Source organism: Mya arenaria, chromosome 15, assembly GCF_026914265.1.
Source record: "Mya arenaria isolate MELC-2E11 chromosome 15, ASM2691426v1".
In the NCBI taxonomy this organism is placed as follows: Eukaryota; Metazoa; Mollusca; class Bivalvia; order Myida; family Myidae; genus Mya; species Mya arenaria.
The window spans coordinates 36,575,560-36,587,815 of record NC_069136.1 but is presented as its reverse complement, the minus strand read 5'-3'; the positions used below and the strand labels follow the sequence as shown (position 1 = coordinate 36,587,815).

General features: G+C 32.5%; 1 protein-coding gene across 1 annotated transcript in view; it reads left to right on the top strand.

Annotated features, from left to right (window-relative positions):
• LOC128218997 (phosphatidylinositol 3,4,5-trisphosphate 5-phosphatase 2A-like) overlaps positions 1-12,256 on the top strand; it is a 39,084-nt gene that overhangs the window by 23,775 nt on the left and 3,053 nt on the right. Inside the window, exons 16-18 of the mRNA XM_052926792.1 lie at positions 918-1,139; positions 1,845-2,069; positions 11,093-11,503. Coding sequence (XP_052782752.1) covers positions 918-1,139; positions 1,845-2,069; positions 11,093-11,503 — 858 coding nt within the window. The remainder of the gene's footprint in view (positions 1-917; positions 1,140-1,844; positions 2,070-11,092; positions 11,504-12,256) is intronic.

The following is a 12,256-nucleotide window of genomic DNA, read 5'->3' as shown; positions in this document are numbered from 1 at the left end:
ATACCACATGATAAATTACATCATAAATGATATGTTGGATGACAACATTTTGCTTCGAATGATGACTTAAAACAAAGGTAACTTTTCTTTTTCTTCACCATTTTAAATGAAACAAATGGCAGTCTATGCCACTGAAAGAGCCCAGCCTTCGTTTTATTACTGTAGTTTAGTCGATTAGTTCCCTCAAACACTTCGACAAACCTGTTTTCCAAATAATGTTTTGACAGTGCTCCATCAGGTGGCAATTTCGTGAAAAGGTTTGTCGAAGTGTTTTAAAAAACAAAAATCTCAAATAAACTCTGGTAAAAGACCAAAGGTAAGGCTATGTTAGGGGTTGAGACTGCGCTATGTTTTATTTTAAATGGTAAATAAATCGTTATCATTGTTTAAAGTCTTCATTGTAGTAAAATGTTGCCTTTCGATGTATCATTATGACATAATTTATCAAGTGGTATACACACATGGACACAGTGTGTTGAATAGAATTGAGATATATTGCTCATGGTTTTGCAGCTCATAAAACAGACTTTGGGTTATGTTTTTCTTCTGACTTCTTTAGAGTTTTTTCAGAGTCAGAAATCTGGTACATAAAAGGAATACTTATAGGTAAGGGCTATTCCAGTAAAACATATTGGACCCCAAACAGGTAAATTTGCTTATGTAGGGGGTGGCATGATTTAAAAGTGCCTTCCCCCCGGGGGTTATATGTTTTAAAGGAATAGCCCTAACTAATAATTGGTAGGATAAAACTTGTACTTCCTGACGTTTATTATCATTAGTTGGTAGACTGAAACAAGTTTAAAACTTGGCTACAACAATATCTGGAGAACAGCGATACACTTTGTAAAATCTGGTATCAATGTGCACGACTAGCATACTTTGTGTAATCATAACAAAAAAATATTTCCTTAAAACAGACAAACCAACGATCAATGAGAATGGAAGGTCGAGCACCTGCCCCCCTCCCAAGTTCGCCAACCTCTCTGACCCCCATTCCCCCTGCTCGAAGGGGCACCCCTGTGATGGGGCAGGGGTCATTGAGGGTGGCGCCCCCTGTCCGGCAGAGGAGCGCACCAGGAAGTGCTCCACAGAAGCATGTCCCTCCCATACCCCCGAAACAGAGGACTGTCAGTGGACCTGTAAGTATTTCAATGGACATGTTTATAAATTTATTAACCTGTTATCACATTTATAAAACTGTAAATAATGATAGTTATGGACCTGTATATACATCAACCTGTTAGTAAATTTATAAAGCTGATAGTATATTTATGCCTGTTAATACCGTATTGTTACTGATCTGTTAGTGCATGCATGGACCTTTTAGTTTATTCATGAGTCTGTTAGTTGTTAAATGGATCTGTCAGAGTATTCATGGACCTATTAGAATATTTATATACCTGTTAGTGTATTCATAGACCTGTTAAGAGTGTTGATGGGCCTGTTGATTTATTCATGGATCTTTAAGTTTATCCATGGGTCATTTAGTGGTTTAATGAGCCTTTTACAGTATTCATGGCTCTGTTAGTGTATTCATGGGACTGTTAGTGGTTTAATGGAGCTGTAAGAGTTTTCATGAACATGTTAAGAGTTTTCATGAACATGTTAAGAGTTTTCATGAACATGTTAAGAGTTTTCATGAACATGTTAGAGTTTTCATGAACATGTTAAGAGTTTTCATCGACCTGTTGGTGTATTCATGGGGCTGTTATAAACAGGCATTTTTTAATGCATTAACTTAGAGGTTCGCAAATATTCACCCCCCACCCCCCCCCACAAAGAAAAACGAAACAAAAAATATTTGTAGGGAAACTGGAACCTTATTATTGCCTCATTCATTCCAGGATCATCATTACATCAACCGACAAGACGGACACAAACGCCCTAAGACTCTCGATGAATGGTTAGCCCAGCTTAACCTGTCCGTGTATGAAAAAAACTTTACAGACTACGGATGGGACAGTCTACTTTATCTCGGTGAATTAAAGCTCGAAGATCTCATACGAATCGGTGTGGAAGTGCCCGAACACCAGCGGATGATACTAGCGAGCATTCGCGATCTAAACAAAGTGTGATATCTACTTTATTCTGTGCCAATATTCAATATATTTATTCCCTCTTCTACACATACTCATATTGCGTTATATTTAAAATGCTGATTGGGTGCAAAAACATAGCTTCTGTGCATATGTGCGTGTAAACATTTTGTTCAAAGACGAATTTGAAAAGTCAGATGAGAAATGTTTGATTTTTAAAGATACATTTTTGTTGTTAGGCAGATAACAGTTTATCTAAACCTCACAGGCATACCATATCCCATGCTTTTGACATTTTATTTTGAATGAATTTTTAAGTATATTTTTAAATTTTTAAGTATATTTTTAAATTTTTAAGTATATTTATTGTGGATTAGTAATTTTATGAATGATTAAGTAGCCCAAATATTTTTGTAAAGAGATTTTCTGAACTTTCTGTTAGTCTTAGCATGGAAACATGAAATGATTGCATGGAAACAGGTTATTACAATATGAAAAGACAAAAAATTCTGCAAGGAAAAATGTTATTACAATATGGAAACATGAAAATTACTGCATGGAAACATGTTATTACAGCAGGAAGCATTTTATTACAGCATGGAAACATTTTATAACATAACAATATGGAAACACGAAAATTACTGCATGGAAACATGTTATTACAATATGAAAAATTGAAATTATTGCATGGAAACATTTTATTACAATATGGAAACATGTTATTACAATATGGAAACATGTTATTATAATATGGAAACATGTCCTTACAATATGGAAACATGTTATTATAATATGGAAACATGTCCTTACAATATGGAAACACGAAAATTACTGATTGGAAACATGTTATTATAGCATGGAAACATGTTAGTACACCACTAAAAGCTATGTTCTTGCACTCATGAAATAATTTACATGTATTCAACATTATATAGCTAGACAACCCATGACGTTTTTCCTTTCGCTTAGCTAGTGAGCTTAGTTAACCTTATGAATAGAACTGGAAATGTTCATTTTCTTATGATGTGGCTCATAGACTGTCATTTAATACTCATTTGTTGGTAAAAGTCACATGCATGCTCAAAAATTGATTTTTTTTTCATTTTGCTCAGACATGGATTTCAATGCAGATTGAATGTGTGTTATAATCAATAAATTAGCTTGATGAATTAGTTAGGAGTACTATTTCAATTTTAGACTAAATTGCTTTTTGAAACATTCAAAAGTGATACATCAATTTAGAATAGAGTTTCAATTTTGCTAATTGTTTTGTATACTCACTCAAATTTTCAAAAAAAATCATTTTATTATCATCATCATCATCATCATCATCATCATCATCATCATCATCATCATCATCATCTTATATGTAATTCCATTGTGCCATAATTAATATACAACTGAAGGATTTAAAAAAATAAAATAAAATAAATCTCATTTTGTGTCCATAGAATTATCATAGAATTAACAATTAAGTTCTTGTGTAAAATTTCCAGTTCTGTTTTTTATACTTTCTAATGCTTTTACTGTTCTTTTGCAAGATTATATTTTAATGCATGTACTTGCAATATATAGCTCTTAATCATATTTTAAGTCTTAAACAAAGCTTTAGACATTAATTAACATAATAAATATGACACATGTGCTGAAAAAATAGTCCTATGTGCCTCTTTATGCAGGCAATCATAGCTAAGTATTTGAAAATACTGATTAAAAAATTCCATATTTAATTAGTCATTTTTTAGCTGGTCCTTTTTTCAAATAATATTTCGAGTGTTGTCCATGCCTTGGTGTTGTCAGCATCATCTTCGTAGTGCAAAAACTTTTGGCCATAACTTTAAAAAAAATAAGATAGTCAAGACCCACAACTCTGGCTTAATTAATTGTAGAGTTATTCCCCTTGTTTGACTGAATAACAACAACAGGCTAGAATCAGTTTTTGCTCAGCACTATTCTTGTTTGATCTGAATATATTTATTATGAACAAATCTGTTGTGACTCTGTTTTTCTGACTGTGTCACATGATGGGCCAATTTGTCAGAACTTGATTAAAGTTAACATTGTTAACAGTATATTTGTTAATTTTAAAATATGTAATATTTGATTATGTGCTCAAATGTTTACACATAAAGAAGTATGGCTGGAACAGCTGTCTCAAATCTTGTTAGAAATACGGCAGATCATGCTAGATCAGTAACAATTAGAAAGTTAACAACGATTATGTTAAAAATGTTGTTAACATTAACAAAGATCTAAACTATTGGTACAATATGTTTCATTTAAATAGATACAGAAATAAGCCCAAACTATGTTTTCAACAGTTAATAATTTCATGTCTATAATGATAGGAAGTAAACTATTAAAGGGACTAGACACTGGTCCCAAAATTGTCAAATAGTGTATTTCTTCAAAGTAAGACTAGAATTGGCAATATAAGCTAGTTTGAGGCCATGATTAAATAATAGCATGTCACTGTCCCAGCTGAGTTTACCCGTTTAAAAATACTGGTTTCCCAGTTTAAAGTGTGTTTATTTATCATGTGAAAGTCAAGTGATTAATACAGATAGATATATCAACGCTGTTTTAAATTTCCTGGTATTTATATTTACGTGGTTGATAAACCAAGTAAATTTGCTTATTGGAAATATAAGCAAAAACTGCAAAAGATACATGTGTCGACAGCGATGTGATACATCAGTAATTAAGATTCAATGCGTTGTACAAACAATATCAAGTTTATGTACGGTAAGTTTTTAACAATTTTCTTTTTTTCTTGCAGTTGTTACATCTGGTGTCTAGTCCCTTTAAGAAAAAAACTACTTATATCATACACCACAATGTTTTTTTTTAAATGGTAGGATATGCATGTAACTTCCTGATATCCGATATAATTTCAGTCCTGATTTCATATTGTGGTGGTGCACCTTTTCTCAATTTTCTCCCAATGTTTCATATTATTTGACACCAGGTATTTGATAACAGCAAGTAGTTCAGACACACAAGCATGATCGATCCATAGCCTTATATCGTAGCATCACATTTTGCAATATATTTTTAACTTCTTAAACTGTGTGTGTACCAGGTATGCCATGTGATAAATTATGTCATATATGATACGTCGGAAGGCAACATTTTGCTTTAAATGAAGATTTTCATGTGATAATCTTATTCAAAATTAATTCATACACATGAATAACAAACATAAATTTGAGTAATAAATCTTTAACTACTTACGAAAAAATGCCTTTATGGAAATTAATATATTAAATATAAATTACTGATAACAATATTGTAACCGTGCATTTAATAGCTGAAAACGCAAAAATATTAAATGATTGGTGAGTGCTAAAAGATTTACTGTGATCAGCTATCATCTCATAAGGTAGAAATACCATGTTTTCTGCACCTTTCTTTCAAATTAAACTCAGTATTATTATAAGAACTATTGATTTTGACATTGATTCTTCCTTTTTGGTACCGTATATTAAAACAATTATATTAATTGTGAAAAATCTTATTTGGGAGTAAGAGTGCATCTTTAAACAAAGATAACTTTACTATTAATTCACCTTTATCATGTGGTATACACACAATGTTAAGTGTATTATGAAAGGTAACACTAATTAACAATAAGTGCATTTTACAAATGTCATTTTTTTGTCAGCCACAGCACATCAAAAATTAATTACCATATTATTTTTTCCTGAAATACATTTTACAGCGATTGTTTTATGTTTTAGTTTAATCATATCTGCCGGCAGATTGTGTTTTATTTATTTTAATTTACTGGTAATCCTTAATCAACCTGAGTGAGACAATTTTGATTTATTTCCCATTATAGCAAGTCATATTTTATTTCGTGACATCCTATTAAATAATCTGATTCATTAAATTATATTGGATCATTTTTTGTGTAAACTTTTTCTATCTAGCCACTTAAGTGCCAATAACACAGTAACTTGATTTCATTTTCTTGATATTAAATTTTTAGCCCATATGTTTTTGGAAGAAAATGTCAGATTATTTCATGACCTTTGGGTCGTCATCATGAAAAAACTTGGCCATAATTCAATAAAAGTTCAATATATTCTCATGAAACTTGTTACACATGTTATCAAAGATAATATGCATGTGTATAGAACGGTCCATAATCCTGGCTTTTATAATTATTCGGTTAATTTCACTCGTTTAACCTTAAAATCATTAACAGGCGAGCGTTTGATGTTCGTTCAGGAGAACTCTTGTTTCTAGCTCTCTTAGTCATCTTTTACGAGAAGAAACTTAATGATGAAAATTAAGCTTTTCTTTTTTACCTTTTATGCACACTTTTGTTTTAGTTACATAACATTACACATTACTTTTTTATATAAAGGCTAATTCTTCTCACGGCAATTAGCACAGCATCTACAAGTTTTGTTCATGGCACAACCAACAACTTACGTTATATATACCAAATGCTTCAAATGGCTATTATGTTCTTTATGCAAGCACCCTTTTTTAGCTTATTTATGACATATTTTTGTTGTTGTTTGATTAAAAAAACTTAAATGTTAATTCAAATACATGTGTTTGGCAACTGTTTTTGATACAAAAATAAAAGAAAGATATTTTTGGCTATTTATTATTTATGTTCTGTATTTTTTAAAAACAACACGTCATTTATGATAATAGGGTTATTCAATGTTTGACTTACTAAATGTTAAAGTTCATAAGATTGTGTCTGAAAAAAATAATTCTTCTCTGAAACAATAAAAAAGCAAAAGGTTGTCAGGAAATCTTCAAATCCTTTCATCTGAAATGGACTCTCTTATTACTTGTTTTGGCACCAAAATTGTATTTTCCCAGTAATGCATCTGAAAACACTAATATTATAACTATTTTACTTTATGCTACCGAAATTGCAGAAAAAAATCACTTTAAGTGTAAAAAAATATTCTGGTTTTAGTGAAAAGAGAACATACTCAGGTTTTAAGGAAAAAGTAAAAACTAGCAACAAAACCACACACCCACGATAACTCTTTTACCAGCATAAGGATATCTTAACCTTTTACTAAAGTTGTTGAAAAGGGTAACCAGCACTATTCAACATTGGGGACTTCAAAGCCAATATTTGAGCATGTATTAACATTATTTTGTTGAAGGGTTCCAGCCATCAGTATATTAGTTTTAACTCTACTAACGATTTTCCACACTTTATTTTGTCAGACAAAAGAAATGCATTTTACAAAAACATGAGGCAGTCCCTTTAAGATTTAATCTGCGAACTCTTAAATGACAGACCTAACTCGGAAACTTGGCGTTTAATTAAAACTATCATGCTTAATAAGATAACAACCGCCTTTGACAAAGGGGTACATCACATCATATATATAGGGGTATCAATATCCCCAGATCACCCAAAACCTTTATGTGATGTACCCCTTTGGCCTTTAATAGTTACATACATTGTTGAACATAAGAATACAAGGCAGCAGAGTCCATGTGTGTGTTTTCAGTATATTAAGTTATCATGTGAATACTAAATCTCTCTCATTGGCTGAACAGTTATGATTATTCATATCAGGGTGGTTCAGTGTCATGTCAAATTGGAGGCTGTCTGAAATTTAATTTTAATCTTTGGCATTCCCATGCCATGCTCTTGTTTAAAAATAAAGTCCTTGTGTCAATAACATTTCAAAGTTTAAAAACCTTCGACTTCATTACTCCAAAAAAATCATGACGCTTATTGAGCCGAAAAATCTTAAATGATCAACAACTTAAATATTATGACAAAACTGCTTTGGTGGAGGGCATTATATATGGAGTACAATTTGGGTCTTAAGTCACCTTATACTGATAATTTTGTTTGATAAACTAGATGTGTATCTTAATTTTTCTTCAGCACTCTTTAGGTGACTTGACCCAAATGATATGCCATAAAGATCTGTTTATATTATGCATAGAGCTGCATTAATACATGAAGTGCTTTTTACATGTTTAGGAAAACTTGTATTATGCATGTCTTCTTGTTTATTATACAATTTTTGCTAATCTGTTCTATCCATAGAAAAAACATCAAAATATTGTCGTTGCCATGGTGTTGTTGTCGTTGGTAGAGGTGTTGTTTAAAAACGTTAATCATTGCCATATATCTAAAAAACTATTGGTAGATTTAGATAAAACTTGGTACACATGTTTCCAGAGACATTTGGCACATGGAAAGCAGGGCCCATAAATCTAGCATTAACAATTGTGGAGTTATGCCCCTTTTTAATCTGAATTAAAAACAGAGGAGCTATGGTATTTGTTTACCAAAACGCTACACCATAGAGATATGTTTATTAAAATACATAGAGCTGCCTAATATAAGCCATGCAATGCATTCCTTTACATTTTTAGGAGATAATTTAACATTGAATGAATTATATTAATAAGATTCATGTCTTGACAGTATGAGATTCTTATTTATTTTAGCGCATGTATGAATATTATTGGAAGACTGTCACATAGCCTTTAACAGTTGTGAGATGGTATTGAATATTGTTTGTTTTTTGGATGATGCTTGGTAAAAAAATAGCGCAAGATACAAATTATAAAGCACATTAGGTCAAGTATTTTTTATAGTACTTTTTATTCAGAATTGCCTACTTGTCAATATTATATACCATCTCTGAATTTAATTTTAACTTGGTGCTGGTTTTAAAATGGCAAGGTATGTTATTAAATAATATCAATATCTTTTTATCAGAGATTGTGTAACTCATGTAATTCTCATCAGGTAATTATTATATAATTGTGATATTTAGAATTCGGTGGTAGTTTTTGTGTTGGTAAACAGTTCTGGAAGTGTTTGAGTGTCTCAAGCGGATAGTTTGGCTAGGGATCTATTCATTATAGTACAAAAATATATTTACCAGGTAAATAAGAAAATAGATGGGTTTTAGATTTCATGGAGCCGCTTTGTTAATCTGTTACATTGTTGCCTGTCACACTGTTGTCTGTCATATTGTTGTCTGTCACATTGTTGCCTGTCACACTGATGTCTGTCACACTGTTGTCTGTCACATTGTTGCCTGTCACACTGATGTCTGTCACATTGTTGTCTGCACACTGTTGTCTAGAGAATAACTTAAAATCAACTGACAGGATTTCAATGAAACTTGGAACATAAATAGAGGAATATATGCACAGGTGCAGTGCCCGAGAAGCATTGTCCTAGCTTCAGTCATTGCTGAATTTCCTCCCCTGCCACTTTTACGGCATGCATTATAAAAGGAAGCAGCTTGTCCAGACCTGGTACCATAACAAATCCTACTCCCAGTCCAGACCAAAACTCATATACAGAGAGATCGTATTGAGAAGAAGTGCAGTGCATAAGAACCATAACTCAGTTTTTGGTACCATTTTTGTCCAGAGCACAACTCAAAAAAACTTGAAGGCATTTACTCCATACTTCAAAACAGAAAGGTGTTACCAGTATTAAGATTAATTACATGCTTAGGAACTGTAACACTGTTTATGGTATTTTTAGTTATAACTAGATTAATTGCCCTTAATTTTTGTCTGAAGCTTAACTCCAGAAGTCTCTGAGGTATGGACCTCATACACGGGAAGATCGTATTGAAGAGGAGGGCAGACACAGTGCACAGGAATCCCTGGCTCTGTGTTTAGTATTTTAACAGTTATTGCCCTTTGTTAATTGTTATTCTTATTTTTTTGTCTGGGACATTTTTTTTATGACCTCCCCTGCACTATACACTAAAAGATATGTGCAGGTTAAGTCATAGAAACAAAGAAAAACACTAATAGATATTTCTGTACTTAACCTGGTGGGGGATATAGCAATTGGTGACTCGTTCATGTCCATTTATTTACACTTCTCTTCCAAATTGTTTGTGTCAGCTCTTTTATTCAAATGTTATGACTGATTACAAAATGACTCGACAGAATTCCTCTCATTCTTGAACTGAAGTGTCAATGAGTGTGCTTCTGGCCACAACCAACTCCTTTGCCATAAGTAAAACTGCTAGTTTAAAAACACTAACTTGAAACTCCTATTTGTGCTTTATTTTTTTAATTTAAATCCCTGTAGGGAAGGGAGCAAACATCATTTTCAATGATAAACCTTGAATTTTAATTTTGTTGCCTGGGTTCATAAGATAATTTGAGATGCTGGAACTTGATTTGTCATTTATAGTTCATCAGTTCAAACGGGCCAATCAGAGCCAAGTATAATGTGCCCTCTATTTTGGTTGTTTGTTTATTTCATGTTTTAAAAATTAAACTAACAGTCGCTGTTGCTTTTTTAGAATAAAATTTGCTTGATTTGTGATTTTATGAACATATACATGAAACTTAGTCTTTCTGGGTTTTTTTTATCAGGCAGTCAAATCTTGACAAAAAGAGAACTTATGAAAATGTTTATTTTTTAGTTGTAGATGGTAAATTATTGACTTAATTTGAATATTTTACTGAAAATATTCAAATTGATTTAATGTTATGCTTTAATAGCCATTGTAGCACTTGCTTCTATAACTCGCTTTAAAGCATTATGCCATGAACAGTGCTCCAGCCAGGATATGAAAAGGGCAGGGTGCTAGGTGAGGAACAGTTCTATTTCTGCGCACAGAATAAGCCTTTATTGGGAACATGCAAGGGCCAATGTTCTGTTCTTACTGTGTATGTGTTGAAATTACTATCAATACTAATAGTTTGTTATGATTACCTAAGCTGTTATCTTTACTTAAGTGTCAAAATTATGTATACTTATTATTTTACACTTATTTCTGAAAATTGACATGGTCAAACAAAAAGGCACAACAGGGTGTAGTAAAAGGGTGCTGGAATAGGGCAGCAACAGTGGGGCATAGTAAAAGGCTGGAAAAGGGCAGCGGGTGCCTCGCCCTACTATTTAGGTCTAGCTAGAGCACTGCATGATAAAATTAAATTACCATTAGAATAAATTCATGAATAACAACAACATAATATTTGAAATTCTCTAATTCACAATCATTTGTCATTTGGTTGCCATTATACAATGTAGTTATGTTGTTCAAGATTGGTGCAATTTTTTGAAGCCGCTCTACGAAAACCAAGTGATATGGGAGACAGACAACGTCACGCATAGCGATGGAGAGGGCTACGCTACCCACCCAAAGGAACGACGCTCATGTCCCGAGACTATCCGACACGATTATGTCAACGAATTCAAACCTTTGATCAGTGTCGTCCCAGGAAAAGACAATATTGCTTACTCAAGTGAAAACGTTGGGATAGAGAAACCAATGAAAAGGTCTGATACCAGGAAAGGTGACGACAAGGAAATATACAATTCTGCAAAATACCAAGTTGGATATAAAGAGAGGGTCACGATTTTGGCAAAAGGCACCTCGGTGAAAGTTGCCGTAGACGAGTATGTAATGGATGGAGATGTTCCTGTTGAGGAAGAGGATGACGTGTACCATGAACCAATATTTAATGACTCGCAGGTAGATATCATTTATCATATATGTACATGTATATAGAAAATTTGAGCTCAAATAAATAAGCATACTTTAAAGATGCACTTTTACTCCCAATTAAGATTTACCACAATTAATGCAATTATTTAAATATACAAATAAGGATGAATAAATGTGGAAATCAATTTTAAAAAGATTACCGAGATTAATTTGGAAGAAAGCTGCAGAAAACATGGTATTTCTACCTTCTGAGACAATAGTAGTCTTTTTATTAGATTGCAGTTAATCTTTTAGCACTCGCCAATCATTTAATATTTGGCGTATTAGCTATTAAATAAACGTTTACAATCTTGTTATCAGTAATTAATATTTTCCATAAAGGCATTATTCAGGAAGTAGTTAAATGTTTATCACAAAAATGAATGTTTGTTATACATGTGTAAATGTACTGATTTTGAATAAAGTGTCACTTTAAACGAAGTATAATCATTTATTTGAGCTCAAATTTTAAAAGACAGGACTAAGCTGTTATATTTTGAAGCCATTTTCTGCATGAAATCCCGACTACTGGTGTCCTTTATGAGAGGCCAAGAAAAAGCGCCACTGGTTGGACATGAACCCATGACCTCTTGAGTGAAAGGTTACCACCTTTATAAACAGACCAATTCATTATTGAAATTGTATGTAAACTGAAATCATCAAGTTCTGTTAAAGAAAGAGAAGTTTGTTAGTGAACTTGACCTATGATCATACCAATACTTAGGGTTTAGCTTTAGAGTA